This window comes from Athalia rosae, chromosome 3 (genome assembly GCF_917208135.1).
Source record: "Athalia rosae chromosome 3, iyAthRosa1.1, whole genome shotgun sequence".
NCBI lineage: Eukaryota > Metazoa > Arthropoda > Insecta > Hymenoptera > Athaliidae > Athalia > Athalia rosae.
Genome location: NC_064028.1, coordinates 4,499,604 through 4,515,910, shown reverse-complemented (window position 1 = coordinate 4,515,910; position 16,307 = coordinate 4,499,604). Strand labels below are relative to the sequence as shown.

General features: G+C 35.6%; 1 protein-coding gene across 5 annotated transcripts; it reads right to left on the bottom strand.

The window, feature by feature from the left end:
* Positions 1-247: 247 nt before the first annotated feature.
* LOC105686376 (phosphatidate phosphatase LPIN1) lies at positions 248-16,094 on the bottom strand. 5 transcript variants are annotated; one of them, XR_007277468.1, is made up of 11 exons: positions 15,646-16,094; positions 9,618-10,593; positions 8,903-9,075; positions 7,926-8,781; positions 7,678-7,829; positions 7,383-7,594; positions 6,949-7,131; positions 5,378-6,777; positions 5,177-5,280; positions 3,914-4,637; positions 2,806-2,988 (listed from the first exon to the last, which is right to left on the bottom strand). XR_007277468.1 is itself a non-coding variant. In XM_048652141.1 (10 exons), exons 2-10 carry the CDS (start codon positions 9,804-9,806, stop codon positions 2,835-2,837), a joined length of 3,414 nt encoding a protein of 1,137 aa, XP_048508098.1. In that variant the 5' UTR covers positions 9,807-10,593; positions 15,646-16,094; the 3' UTR covers positions 248-2,834. The 5 variants fall into 5 exon arrangements, 4 of the variants coding, with proteins under 4 accessions (XP_048508098.1, XP_048508097.1, XP_012256531.2 ...); XM_048652141.1 differs by lacking the exon at positions 3,914-4,637 and having other exon boundaries at positions 248-2,988; positions 7,678-7,820; XM_048652140.1 differs by lacking the exon at positions 3,914-4,637 and having other exon boundaries at positions 248-2,988; positions 15,646-16,092.
* Between the last annotated feature and the right edge of the window lie 213 nt (positions 16,095-16,307).

Genomic DNA, 16,307 nt, shown 5'->3' with positions numbered 1-16,307 from the left:
ACATCTGTCGAGTCATGGGATATTTCTGATAACGAAGATTCTGCATTTATAGAGAATAATGAACTTGGGGCAGACCCTGTGTTGTCTAATTGATATTGAAAATATTTGTTGCAAGTAAATTGATGAGTTTTTAAAATAATAATCGCTATCAACAATTAATCAAAGGAACAAAGATCTAATAGTGAATTTGATCGCAATAAAATGTCATTCACTAATATCTATAAACGATACTAGAATTGGCTCTGAATTTTAAGTAGCAATTATTTTTTTCCTTTATTGCATAAAATTCATGGAGATTACAAGCTAAGATTTTATAACACTGAATAAGCTGTTGCACAGAGAGCTATGACAATACTTTTTAACAGTTTCATATCAAATCATCGAGTCCACAGCTTGTTCTTAGTATTCTGAAATTGGTCCTTCAACAACTGAAGTCTTCAGCTTTGAGAAAATTTTAATCTTACCCAAGCCAAAAATTCTGAGGGCTCATTTGAGTTGACATGACTCAGCTTTGGCGACATAAAATGATGGAGAGAAGCTGTGAGCTATTATAGGTAAAATTTTTGTGGTTTCAACCCTTGGAGATGATGAGTCTTCGATCAAGCAGCTAACATCACACCTTTAACAAGTTCATTGAAATCTATCAATGCTTGCTTTTTAATGTTCGGATTAAACATTCAATAGCTTTTTCATTATATTTTTCGATACATATTCTCAGACTTTGGGTGAAGTTTTCAAGAATAATCTAGATGCAGAACGGACAGCTGCACGTAGCGCACTGGTTAAATCAGGAATTTAGAGCATAAGGCCTCGCGCCATGCTCATACTATATTAGAATCTAATGATTTCAACTTGTATTCTATAAGCTGTTTCAACTCTCCGATAATAAAGGTTTACTCAGTTACACTTATAATTTACTATTTGAATGTATTGTTAACAAGTATGTGACGACACAGAATATAAAGCGAAGTGAGCGGATTAAATTCTAAGCCAAACGTTTTGTTCATGTTTCTCAAATCACAGAAATTCAGATCGTCATACCATCTAGGGTTGATCCAGACCAAATTGGTAACTGGACATGAGGAAGATTCGAAATTTCAAACGTTCATCTTCTAACGACATATTACTAATGATATTTATAATTATAATAATATAACAATCAACGAAAATTAATAATACCTTGTTACAAAATAAATTCATATAATTTACATAATTTGGCTTACATAACTAATTCCAATATAGTATATACATGTCTTACTAAATGATACACAACTTTAATGAATAAACCTGTAGATATAAGTCAATGAATGACAACTAGGCATACAAGTGTACTTAAATTACGCATGTATGATACCATTTGTTGTCACTCTTCATATGAACTTTTTATGCTTCTTGAAATAAGACAAAATAAAAACAAACATATTCATCAACTGTTCTATAAAAATGAATATATACAACTGAGTGGCCTGACATTTTACGAGACTGTGTATAGATCTCCAACTTTTCACTATTTATATGGGCAAGTGCACTCTCTAATTGTAAGTGGAGCGGTTTTCTTTGGTAAAGTAATCATACATTGCATTGTTGATTAGCGTTTGATAATTACTTAATGTGAAATGAAATGGAGAGCAGTTATTGAAAAAAAAAACGAAGAAAAGAAATTAGATCCAACTACTAAACATGGAAATAATAACAATAATAATGATGATAATAATAAGAAAAGCGCTAGTGCTAATGATAATATAACTAATTATAAAAATAATAATCATAAGGTAATTAACAAATATTATCACGTGGGAAAAAAATCATTTTCTTTTTAGTTTCTCATTAAATGTTTCGAACCTATTAGAATCTAATAGTTTTATTTGACAATAAATATATATATTATTATAGGTGTATGCATAATTTACCCTGAAAAGTTAAAAATTAATTCATATTTATAACAAATAAATTAGACGACATATCTAAAAAGTTATTTAGATCCGTTTCAGTTCATGTAACTTAAAACAATTTAAACGGATACTAAATTTTGTTAAATAAATATATCTACTCATTCTCTCAGAATATCACAATCCAAAAGTCAGTTTTCGTATATTCCAACTTGCCAATATCTTCTAGCCATACCAACTGAATATAGATCCCGTACAAAAATAAATATTAAATGTCTGAGTAACATGGACAATACACGAAGTGAATATTATATACCCTAGTGGTAGTTGAATAATAATGAAAACCACTCTAAATCCGAAGATGGCATTGGATTTTTCATACCTATTATCTCACCTTTATCACAACAAAGGCGTTGTCGTTGGAAGCCAAATTCAGAATTATAGTGGTAAATATATTCCTTTCAAGAAAATTTGGGCATTTTTGTTGCTTAAGCCGCTAGGTATGGCGTGAAACCTTTGTGACGTTTGCAGGCAAGGAACTGGAACCGAGAGTGACAAATGAATAAACAACAGGTGTCTTTAAGTTTCATTGAATATCACCTATCTTGGAATGTTTTTGGAATTAAACACCGTAGACTACAATATGCTCGAGTGGATTATCACGTTTATTAACAAGTAGCCGAATGACTGGAAAACATTTCAATGCCAACAACAAATTTCTCAAATTGGTGAGGTTGTGACATGACTTTAAAACGTGATCTTTTCTTTATCTCTTCACCAATCATCGGAGGGTAGACAAAACATTATGCAGAAGTCATTTGCAGCAATACGTCAGCCAGGTTCAGCCGCATTGATACGCATAGTATAAAACTTAGCTAGATAGAACAACTGGTTCAATAAATAATGAGCAGTTTTATTATTGCTCTGGTGCCAAATATAGATTTATTATTGCGTTGTTTGAGTATCGATATTGAGTACCTCCAAATCCGGAATCTCAAGAATAGGCTCACGCCAATAAGCAAAATTGCTAAACTCGTCTGTTGCATCTTCGGGCAGCGGTGGGAAGAGATGATCTACGATGTAGCTCATGTTCGAGTATCTGGAAAATGAAATAAAAAATAAAATCCTGTCAAGGCATTTGATAGCGTCAACATTCAGTCAACACTTGACTTATGGAGCAGTAATGATTTAGCAGCAAATAATCAGATTTCACTAACACATAACATCTATAAGCTCAATGAAATTTTCAATTTACAAAGTAGGCGTCATTTTGGGATTTTTACTATTTTCATTGAGTCAAAAACTACCGCTGCATCTTTAGCTGGATCGAGTTTTGCTGCAGCTCTTCAAACAACGAATATAGTATCACTAAAACGCCTTAATATAGAGACCTTGTAAAATTGAATGTTATTACTCTTGATTAGATCGATCACATGTTTGAGCAGTTCTGGCAAGCTGTAAAGTCATGAGAAGAATGGAGATACATATGAGTGCCTACGAGAATGTACATGAAAAACATATCGTCAAAAATCATGTTTTTGTTGCAAGGAGTTCAACTCTTTGAAGAGTTTATGGTAATTCATTTGGAATTCTATCGTGGTGATAAAAAAATGCTCGGCCGTGGTGCTGATGAGTTAAAAACAGAGCTATTATAGTATTAGCAAATGCCTGGGAGAAGTTTGGCATTAAAAGAAATGCTCATGCCTGGAAGAGAGTGAATAACGAAAAAAATTAGATTTCCACCAACGTATGAAATGTGTCAATTTCACTGAGGAATATTACACGTCACAAGGCGAATAATGAATATCAATTCCGTCGTGATAAAAGGGTACAAATAAAATACAACCATGACTGAATTTTTTTAACAGATATTAAATGAAATGAGGAATTGTAGGAAAGAAGAACCTACAATAGAGCGATGTCAAATTGCCCGTATTCCGGATTTTGAGTTAGTTAAATGAATGATCATAGGTGTAAATAGAAAAGCAAAAACAAAAATCAAATGTGTAGTGTCGAAAGCTTACCCTATATATCATAAGTGGAGGAGTAGCAAGTGGATGTACAACCAAATACCCCATCGACTTGTTCAAGTATGTTGTTTAAAAACGGAAGGGATAGCAAAAAGTTATAGCAGACCAGCTGCTTTTCCTTGTCAAATTCTGGGAGTCGGTCGATAATTAACTACAATAATAGCTCATACATAAAATACCACGGGAGAAGAATTCTCAATCATCACGAACGACATCCGGACTTATAGGAATTGCAAAAATTATCGATTTCAATTACCAAATTGTCACTACATTACGAGTATAACATAGTGTAGATAACTATGTAAAAAAATGTCAATTTTCTATGTACAATCTCGATAGTTGAAAGTTTTTCAAAGAGCAATAAATAAATATACATATCAATCGGTGTGTATCTACAAAAATACTATGTCTACAGATGTTCTTCAAATGTATAATGTCTGTAGACCTGACTAAGAATTCACTAAATACGTATTTTCCAATTCTCATCCCCATTTTATGGAGCTATTTGACATGCATCATGTAGACGTCCACGACAGATTATTTGACCAGCAAATGAAGTATCGTTTGACTATTAAATTAGCTACTGAAATGGACTTTCTATTTCTTTGATTCAATCAATTATCATCGACTATCTATGGTTGCGTTGTCATCTGAAGAAGTGTGGTAGTATTGCAATGGCGGGAACAAGTCATTGACCACTCCACTCTGACACGTGTAACTGGAACCACACAAAAGAGCCCTCCGTAAGAACTACTCTGTATTTTCTATTAGGAATTTGTTTAATTTCACTGTGTCTTGGTTTTTACTGAACTGCGGGATTAGTATTTCTATCTCAGCCTATTTTTGCCCTGGAGCTTGAGCGGGAAAAATTGATGAGCACTTTAGTATTTCGTTGCTGAAAAAGCACCAAGAATATTCAGAAAAACTGACCACTCAGGAGTGCAAAGCGCGCGTTGGTTTTTGTTTACCAGTACTAAATGTCAATTTTGCGAATAAAATGTGAGATTTGAGGTGCCAGATATACGCGATGCGCTTCTCAGAGTGGTGCATTTATCTACAATATAATTATAACACACACCAAGATTCACAATAAAATGAATTATAGAAAATTATAAAAAACATTACTCTTTGATAAACTAAATCCAAATGAACGTACATATAATAAATAGATTTTCAATTACCTACCTAGATTACGTAAGACATCGACAATGTAAAATCAACAAGATAAAATATTTAAAGAAGAGGAAAATTACTCACGAAGATTGGAATGTCTGCGTTAGCTCATGCTTCAATTCTCCACGATGATTAATAGTAAATATTCTCACGATAGGAATGCCTACTGCTCTATACGCCCACACATCCTGAAACATAAAAATTAAAAATATCGGTCTGAAATTATTTTCTGCTTGCAATTCTCAGAATAATATGTCACAATGGTTTTGATAAATCAATACTTACGTTTATGCGGTTCCCGTATCCAGCATAAAAAGGTTTTACATCCTCCGGGAACAAGGCTTGAATATCGCTAAGGCAAGAGATTTTGAATTGTTCTGGTTTTTTCTCTATGACTTCTCGATGGAAAGCAGATAATAGGCTCGTAGGATTAAGAAGCAGTGGTCCTTCGGGCAGAGACAAATCTCCTTGTTTAATGCTCTTCAAATATTCTCTAGTGAGCCTGGCTTGACCAATAGCTCTTGCCGAGAGATACAGTAGCTTGTATCCATTGTTTTTAATTTTGGTGAAAAGCTGAGCTACACCAGACTGGGCCCAGTCTTTTCCAACAATGGGCAGAATGTGTCCAAGTACATCGGACTTAGTTATTGTGCCGTCAATGTCGGAGATTACTATTTTGTCATCCCATTTCCATCTGTAGATGTGACATCTGCATCGCGTGGTGCCTTGGTAAGCAGTCGTCACGCTGAATACAACCTCATTAGGTCCTTCTTTGAGATTGAGGCTTTCGATTTGTTCAGAGGACAGTCTGAGTGTCTTCCTATATTTCTCGGTCGGTTCATAATAGGATCTTCTTTCGATTGGTATTTTTACTCCTTGAGGCTCATTCCGATTGCTGTCAGAATCTTCGCTTCCGCTGTAGCCTTCACCCTCTCGTTCACCTCGTTCTTTATTTGGTTTATCGAGAATTGATTCCTCTGGTGTACTTGGGAAACTAGTCTGAACCGCAGTTTCAGTTTCTAACGGTATGTCAATAACTTCGTCGTCTTTTGGTTCCATTCTGATACTTACAGAGGGCATATCTTCAGGAGTAGATACTTCTTTGGCTCCGACTAGCTGCGCACGTGCTTCTTCCACTATTGGTCCATCAACTTGAGACAAGTCTTGTGATTTTTTAGGTGGTTGACTTGAGCGGCTCCATGAAAACCAGGAGCTGTAGCCACTGCGACCTTCGGTTTTCACTCCACTCTGTTGTTTTTTGTCTTCATGCACCGGGGTTGACATATAACGAGAGCACAAATTGTCGACAACGTTATGCGGCAGATGTCTTTGGAATACAGCGAGAGTAACAACGATGGGACATGCCATGGCCCAGTTGTAGAATTTTCCATTAATTTTTATCACCAAATTTGGATTTTCAAATAACTTTGGATCGTTACAGACATCCTCAAACTGAAGCAGATTTTGATGGAAAGCTTCCTCCGATGGACCATCCTTAGAATCTAATCCTCCGCAAAGAGACAATAAAACATCTGCAGTATTTTCAAAAAGAGTATGTTTTGGCTCTTCGAAATCACTATCTAGAGATTTTGGGCCACCAATGGCACCTTCTACGCTATTAGGACTCTGGGGCAGACTTGGGCCATTTCCTGACTCTGCGTCTTCTTCGTCGACGCTTTTCTCACCTAGAAAAAAATTCAAATACACATACAGGGGTCTGTCATTTACACTTGAACATCAGTGGTTTACTTAAAGCGGTACTAATTCTGATGATTGCAGTAGCTGTGTGAATGATCATGATTGAATTTGTATAGAGACTCGATTGATTTCTACCATAGACCAATGCTAGGCAATACCTTTAGGAATTGTGGTACGACGATGGGATGTTGGCAAATAAAGTGCAGCAACTTCGGGATCAAGTTCATCCGCATTGAGATCGCTCAGATAAATTCCATCTGATTCAGGGTTGCGAACAAAGCGGGAGTTACTCCTCTTCATGTAGGCCAGTGTTCGGCTGAGGATTGATTGATGGGCTTCGACTGCCACGGAAATTAGATTTAACTTATTACCGACGTGTTTAGTAAGAAAGTAATAAAGAATCGCTTTTGAAGCTACAGATGGTAGCAGTTAGTACAGATTCACGTAGTACAGAAAAGCGATTATATTATGAATGAATGACTTTGTTCAATTACTTGAAAGCTAAACGAAAACATATGCCGCAAGCAACAAATTAATCGCAGCAATAATGAAAGCATGTTATTGTTCCAAATAGTATTAAAAACGTAATTACAATCATTTGTTTGGTTCGCCGTGGCTGAGGCATTCATTGAAGTTCTGTGCGAGGATAAAGTAGAATCGGGCGGAGGGCTTGGCAATTCGCCCCATCTCCAGCTCTGTTGATGCGTTTTTTCATCTTCAATTTCTGCCCTGTCTTCGCTAAGCTTGCGGATCTCAAATTCGGTGTCAGATTGGACTGGAGAACGATTCCGGGATTCTCGATTTCTTACAAATTATCAAAAAATGTTGATAACCGTGATAATAGGAAATAAATTTCAAAGAATTAACATTGAAAAAAATTGACCTACTTGGTGATCTCTGTATCACTGAAGAAATGAAAATCAGTTTCAGCACGTGGTACTGCTATGTCCTGCGACAGTGAAGTGGAGTGGGTTTCGATTAGCTCTGACGATGAATTCTTGGACTCAACCTCGACAACTGGACTGGGCCCCTTTAACAACTTTAATGAATACATTCGTAACGATTCCGAATTTTTGTAAAATAACAGAAATAAATCTTTATCCATGTTTTTTTAACACACAACAAAAAAACTCACCGGCTCGCTCTGAGACTCGTCAGCAGCAAGAACGTCGTTTTCGCTCATTTCAGTTTGGCTACTACTTCCATTGCTGGTTTTTCTTTGTGCACCCTTCTTCTTCATGATGCTCTTCCTCTTACGCTTTCTCTTAGACGCGTTGCTCACTTTAGTCTCCTCAACTGTTTCATCTTTGGAGTTTTTCTTAGACAAAGAGATATTCGATTCATCGCTAGATTTTTCCTTGCAGCTGCTCTGCGGGTCATCATTTATTGGTCGGAAATCGTTTTTCACAACACTTATCTTTCGAATTCTCTCATTTGAAGCCACAGCATTGAATGTTTTAGGAGTTGAAACTGAAGCCGGCTTAGGTTCATCACCATCAATGTTATCCATGTTAAATATTTCCTCGTCATCATTCTTAGAATCTATTTGATTCTCATCCCATTTTTCTTCGTCCTTTCCCTTCCAGTCACTGAGTAGAGCAAATTCAAATTTCTGCCTCTGTTCTACGGGTAGTTCAGGGAAATTTTCTTTGAACAATCTCTCTCTATCCTCAGTCTTCAGGGCAGAATATTGTTCGCGTATCATCTTCTGCTTCTGTTCAGTCGATATATCGCCAAAGTTTTCGCGGAAAATTTTGTCTCGCTCCTCTGTGGTTAACGAAGCGATTTGCAGCCATTTTTCGCGATGTACTTTTGGCAGATCTGAGAACTGCTCTATCAGGAACTTTTCTCGCTCATCCGGAGGTAGAGCTGACATCTCCTCCCATTTTTCACGTTCGATGGAGAGAACTGAATCTCGGAGTAATTTTTCTCGTTGTTCCTGAGGAAGTTCTGAGAGTAGGTTGAACCTGATAAACAAAGTTCCAGTCTCCCTGAGAATAATGTGAATTTGGCAATGAAATGTGAAAATATTCATGAAGGACACCTAAGACTTTGAAATGAATAAAAAATGATGCGATGCAATTGTATTGTATCCAATTGGCTACACTTTACCTCTGTGGTGGAAAGCAACTGTCATGTGGAATCGGGGAGCAGGCAAGATGCGGTGGGATTTCTGTATCAGTTGGAGAACCACCTGAACCAACTTCTTCAACAAAAAATGCTTCCCCGGAGTCTCCTAACTTCATATGAATCTGTCTAGGTTCCCCATTTATCTCTATGTCCACCTGAAATCATAAAACCATGAAGTAAGATTATAGCTTATCTGCACCCCTAGTTTTGTCATTTTAATGGAGATAACAGAGGTACTTCTCTAAAAAAAGAATTTCTGATAAAGAAGGAGTTTGTATTGATGGTGATGTATTTTGAAAAAAGGTAAAGGAAGCTAAAATTCTTGTTTACTTTACATTGAGTTGTTGAGAGATGTTCATTTTAGAAGCTTTAACTAACTAAATAGATGAGTTATCATCAGCGGTACTGATTTAATAATAAACTATGTAAATAGTAATATAACGATGCTAACCCTAGCCAAGTTTTAAACCTGTATAAAGATGATCAGCCAAAGTTAAACCGACTGCTGTTGTCAACTGATTCATAACGACACATAATGATTGAACAACAAATATCAATCACTGTCTCAACTTTCACGTGATCAAAACAAAGATATCTTCAAACAAGAAGCAAATTCGGGTATTAAATTTACTTGAAAATAATGCAATTGAAGAAAAATGACAAAAATAATATCTCAGATGAAATTATTTCTACTCACCACTTTTTCTCTGGATCGAAGTACGCAGAGTTTTCCAAATCTGACATGGAAAGGCGAGCAAGCAAAGGATCCATCTGGTTGTTCAACTACTACAACATCAATGGCTCCGGTAAGAGTAGCAGCGTTAATTTCATTGTAAAAATCCCTGAAGTTGCTGATGAATTTTCCAATATAGTTCATGCTGTACATTATGTGTTTATCAAGACCTTATAAAAAGGCCTGTAATTATTTAATTGTCTTCAAAAATGTTCCAGCTTTTTGTAATTTGTTTCTGTGTTTAATTTGTTCTATCCAACGTTAAGGGGTATTAATTTTCTTGTTTATTCATGAATATCAATAGCCTTGTTTACAATTTCCACAAAGATATGTATCACTGGTATCTCGAAGGCCGGTAAATTTCGTTCACAAGTAATCTTCAAAATTAACCCCAACCATTTTGACAAGAGCTGTCAAAACCTCGAGATGTCTTGAGGCGAATCTAAGATTTATTATAAAATTGTTCTCACACGATTCTTTACATCCAAATCAGTTTCGAGTTGCTCACCGTCTACCACTGGTAAATTATAATAAAATTTAATTTGAAAAAAAAAGGCTTAACAATGACGTTTTATTCAAAACGGTTGAGTAACTCGACACAAATGGTGATTATTTAAAACCGTTTAAGTTTAAAGTGCCTTTTCAAATATGAATAAGGATCAATCTTGTCCTTTGTTTCTCCACTTCCTTGGTACTTGTTCTTTAGCTCCGCGTTCTCGAAGCACTTGGTTGTGACAAGTTGCGTCGACTTGTTCGACGTTTGTGTGGGACGCTGCGCTGGAGGAGGACGGAGCAGACAGCAGTTTGCTTCTGGTTTTCTGACGTTTCGTGTCACGTGATGCTATTTCAGCAAATCATAGGGCGTTATTCCCGTGGTCGATAAGATGGGAATACCACGTGACGGTCAGACACTGCGTTTGAAACACGGGTTTCGGTGAACCTGGATCAAAGTACAAAACCAACACGTATGAACTATGTGATACACATGCAATTGAATTGTTTAAGGTTCCGATGACTCACGATCAGTCGTAAATTAATTGAACCCGGTTCATCCCCCTCGCGCCACTGTCTCCCGAAATAAAAATATGCAACTGACCGACTAATTGTTGTGAATTATTGTTACACGATTTTCAGGCACTTTGTAATTACACGGTACGGTAGATCAAACAAACTGGAGTCCAATTATTTCATAATCATTGCAACGTTTATGTAACCAGATCATTGGCCTTACCATAAAAATGACCATAGAAACCGGTGAGCTAATCGATAAATCTATAATTTAGTAACAGGATTCGATTCATTTGAATTCATTATTATCCCATTTCCTTGTATAGGTAAAATTTTAGACGGTACGACGGATCCGTAATAGCTGTGAAGAAATGCGTGTGTGATTTTAATTTCTCCAAAAAACGCAGTAGTTGCTGAACTCTGCCATAGCTGCAATATACACATCGGGTAGATAGATTGCGAATAAACTCGGTCGATATCACAAGAGAAACTAGAATAATGCTGTTAACATCATTTCACATTTCCCTATCCAATGCATAACGCTAACATATTAACTCTTCGATTACAGAAATTACAGCATCGGACAGTAATTCCATATTATATGTAGTTACACCGAGCAGGTGCACTTTGTGCTGCTGCAGTAACCAGCCAACAATATTACTGTGCATATACACATGAATAGTTTATACTAGTATAAAGATTGCGAAACCCGTTGAAAATTACACATTACGAACAGTTATGTATAGTTCATGTGCTGCGATAGAATTTAATTTGCTATTTCATGCCCGAGGAACAGTATGCTGTATGGTATCAAAGCCTAAAGCTCCGACTATAAGTATGCTAGAATATAGGAACGTCGAAGAACTCTGTTGTAATATTGTGGGCTTGCATAAGATGGTGAAAGTTTGGATGTGGCTATATATTCGTATTGATCAATCAAATGTGCACAATAATTGTTTGCGAGTATTTAAGAAGTCGTATACACATACACTGTATTCGTTTTAGACCATATAATGCCAACTGTATATTTGCGTTACGCGTTGTACTGATGCATTGATAATAATTTGCTTCAACGGTTATCTTTCATTTATCGCAAAGATAGAGTAAAAATAACAGCTTCGTAATGCTCATCAACTGCTAATTAGAAGCTAATAATCAAACGTAATCGATAAACAATGCACATACGTTTTAATATTTATATTGTATATTTATGAGAACCCATGCCGATAAATAAATTCACGTTATCAATGAAATAACTAAAGAAATAGAACACGAAAAATCCGGGGTTTCTAGAACTCGTATTCCTTCGCATGACGTAAATCAGTATTTAATAGCTTTTGTTCAACCGTATGAGCAACGAGGCGGATTAGAGGGACCCTAATTTAATAATAAAAAAAAAAGTACTGATAATACGTTGCACGGGTAACGTGACTGATTGGTATAATGGAATTAACCTTTGGTTGTAACGTGTTACAAAGAAAGTGATTAGAATGACTTCAAGGTAAACATGAGTAGCAGCTATACTAACGATGAATCGAACAGCAATCAATATCTATACCACATCGCGACAGAAATTAGATATACCTAACGTTACGTTTGTATGAATGCACGGATAAGATTCAGACGTGCATACGTATGTCATGTGTTAATCAGACAATTTTTCACCCCGCAAGATTAAAAAACATGATTTTCATTAAATGCTGCGTATGAGAATGTATAGCTATGACCACGTACAGATTACTAACGTCTTTGTCTCAATAATATATCGGCGTTTTAGCTATTTTTTAAACCTAATTGAGGCCAACTATTTCGCAGTCATAAAAATAAATTGCAAAAAGAGAGGAAAAAGGAATAAAAAAAAAAGTTGGTACAGACATCCCACCTGCCGTTCCGAAACTGTTGTAGAATTATTACTAATATATTTTTCAGAGTAAATTTTTTGGCTAGTTTTCAGAGACAGAGGGTATATATTTGAAAAAAAAAAAAACAATAATATTAAAATCTGTTCGATGCGTATGGAAAAATCTAAATCTATAGTAACACACTTTTGCCGAATTGGTCAGCTCAACCTGCGACGAGACATTTTACGTAAGCAACCCAATGTTTAGTCGAAATGGGGTTGAGTTCTGGCCGTCTTTCAACTAACATGTTGATCTCAACGGACTAACAAAATATTAATAATAACAATAAAAAAAGAGAATTGAAAAATAAAATAGAAAAAAAAAAGAAATAATTGATCCTTAGCCAAAAACATGGAGGAAGAATTTCGTCTCGGCGGATCCCCAGAAGCTAAGGATTCCACGATTCGTCAGATTAAAAAAAAATAACTAATGATAATAATATGCTGAGCCATTCCTCTGGGTCACTGAATATTACTCATGAAATCAGTAATTCGGAAGATTATAGTCATCGGTTTGGAATTTGCACGATATTTGTCGGTAATTATTAGTGGTATATAGATCAGTGGTAATTATGGATGCGATCAACTTCCGGTCTCTATAATTAAAATTTATGACTAACAAACACTACGTATCTAAACGTTAGATATCATATCATAGGTGCTCAAGTAATATTGCTGACGATTATATTTGGAAAGATGCCAAAATCAATATTCTTTGCCAATTATAACTGCACAACTTGCAGTTGCACAATGAAAATATGCGATCACAAGAAGTGGATTCATAAAATTTTCGAAGAAAAATAAAAGAAATTGACTGAATAAATAAATAAGAAGAGAAGAAATGAAAATGATACCCCTGATGTAATTTTAATGATTATAGAAGGGTCATCTGCTTGTTCCACGTTATGCTGGTATAGTAATAGCAGCATAGGTCAAGTTTTATCACGAGTGTACGAAATGTCATAAATTACGTATATGTTATTTCGATGACATGATGCGAAGGAGCGTAAGGTAACCATACAGCTGATAAAGTTGAAAAAACTCATGTTACATCATTTAATTTAGGTTTCTGTGTTAGCATAAATCATTTTGACTTGGAAAAAACATTATCAAATTGAGTAATTAGAGTATGACAAAATTATGAAATCGTTTCAGCTAAGATTTGTGTATTCGGAATAATGAATTATTTAAAATTTTTTGTATAAACTGTTTGTAATCTAGTCTTGTCAGATTGTAGTATGGTTTTTCTTTTTTTTTTCTTTTTTCTTTCGTTCACGTATAATAGAATGATCATCATAATTCAAGGAAAAATTAATATTAACGCGAAATAGCGGAAATTACCAGGCTAACTGATGTAATTTGGCAAAAAATGCTATCAACTATGAATAGATGGAGTACTGGTTCAGAAATTGCACGTGTTACTTGGTCTGCATATGCACCAGTGATCACGTGTTTGATTACAGATGTAATCATTGAGACTTAAAAATTTACGTAAAGTTTTAATTATTCCACGTAACATTATGTTAACCCGCATACAAGATTACGTGAATATGCAGAGTAGACAGGCTCGTAAAATTATGTAAACGTCATCGTTACTAGAATGATATTAGTTATTTTTTTTATTTCTGCACTGCAGCGCGATTCAATATTTCTCGTCTCGTTCAAAGAAAGCCTACGTTTGCCATTTTAAGCTTCTTATCTCCATACTAATATAGAAAGATTACTAAACGGTTTGCGGAAGGGGTTAAAAATAGTTTTGATACTCCAGTATATCCGGATCATTAACTCTCCAATTTTGTACCGCAAACTAGCTCGACGTTAGAAGAAAAAACAAATTATTCTGTTAAATATTCTTCATAATTGACATGATATAGATCGAAAATTAGGAGAAATGACATTATCTTGTCATTGTCTGCGACTGAGAGATAAAAAAGAGAAGATAGAACACTGCAACGTAGGCGTGACCGTAAACATAAACAGAAAATTAACAACAAACAAATAACAAAAAAATTGCATGTACGTATAGCAAATACCCCTACATTCATAACACAATGAGTATCTTGAGAGAGTGGAAAGTTCGTGATTGTCTTGCCCTCTGGCTACTATCCAGGATGACAAGTTGGCCGTGGACCTGGCACTGAATACACCTACGAGAGTATTTTTAATATATCGTTAGAAGCGACTATTCCCTCATTTTTACCCGATACAAGGGATTAGCCCAAGAATACATGATGTCACTATAACAAATGATTGGCTTTTTTGGGTATAGGATTGATACGATAATTCGTCATTCGTCACAAAGATAGAAAGAAAAAAAACATCGAATCGTACGATAAGTTTGAACAAAGAATATAAAAGAAGAAAATACTGGAACCGTAGTCGTAATGGGCATGACAAGACTGTTTTTTGTTCAGTTACAGATTATGATAATAGGATTGGTCAGCTACTTGTCGATGGATTTTTATTCTGTTATTCGCTGAAGGATAGTCCTTATACGATTATCGAGGTAGATATAAAATATTTCCCTGTACAGAAATGAGAACAGGTATTGTATTTTTTTAGTTATATCGTTGGGTGGGAAAAATGAAAAACCGCAGTATGAGATATACGGTGGTAAAACATCCATCCTGTAAAAATCAAGCGGTCATATATGAATCCAGGATTTAAGTGATTTGATAACTCCGGAAGTGGCTACAAATGATTTCGTACAGTCTTATCGTGGTCAATGACTGAATGTAGATAGCAGCATCCGTTTTGCAAAAGCGTTTTATTCCAGAGGAGGCGTCAATCAAGCGCAGCAATTGTAAACATAATAAATAATTCATTTTGCATGTTAATGCAGTCGACACCACGTCCCAAATTTTTAAGAATTTATGAAACCGTTAATTACGTCGGATAAGTAAAAATGTAGCTCCAGTCTGTACACGAGCAGAAAAAAAAAACGAAAAACAAAGAGGGATAATTTGGTATTTCTCCTCTTTTTACCTGCGCAAATTTCGAGGCGACCGGCCTACACAGATAAAAAATTGATTCACGGACTTTCGTATCATCAATTTGACAATAATTGCTTTTCAATTATATTACCTGGTATTTGGAAACTTTGGTTTCTGCAAATTCACATCAGCTGCGAGCGAAGAATTGCGTCAGTTTCGTGAGAGAGTTATGACCCCGTTCAAAGCGTAGCATGCATCAATTACAATAGATGCACTCGTCAATCTTTCTTCCCCAATTCATCACAAATCAATAAACAATAACTGATAATTGTTTGAATGGTAACTTATCGATGACTACAATTGTAACTATTGATTGTTACATGATTGTAATTGAAATTCACCGCTGCGTTGATATGCGCTTACAGCGATGTAGATATTGAAATAAAATAAAAGTAAAAAACGCAAATAACTTTACTCAATTTCGAGTGAGCGAGTGACCACAAATACTCGAATTTTCATCTACCTTCGAAAACACGTGCGCGCTACTCAAGCTCTTGATAGGTACTGAGGCGAACGGTATGGAAAAAGCAGCTTTTTTAGTTCAGTGGGATCGTTTAATTATCGCACGATTCACTGCTTGGCTGTTCAGTAAACACGCGATTTGTTTTCGCACATCTTACTTGGTTCTGATTGGTTAAAATAAGTGAGAAGTGAATAACTATCCCCACCGTTTGTGAAGAGAAGGTCTTTCCTTCTTGAAAACAAGCGTCGTCCTCCTTGTATTTGTAGCACGTGTGAATTCGTAATCTTTCA

What these genes read in the sequence shown, in the direction of transcription:
- LOC105686376 (XM_048652140.1), bottom strand. Translation starts at nt 9,806, where the DNA reads ATGTACAGCATGAACTATATTGGAAAATTCATCAGCAACTTCAGGGAT. An exon ending in GATACGGGAACCGCATAAAC is followed by an intron (nt 5,281 to 5,377) that starts GTAAGTATTGAT and finishes TTTATGTTTCAG; the next exon opens with GATGTGTGGGCGTATAGAGC. An exon ending in ACGCAGACATTCCAATCTTC is followed by an intron (nt 2,989 to 5,176) that starts GTGAGTAATTTT and finishes TTCATTTTCCAG; the next exon opens with ATACTCGAACATGAGCTACA.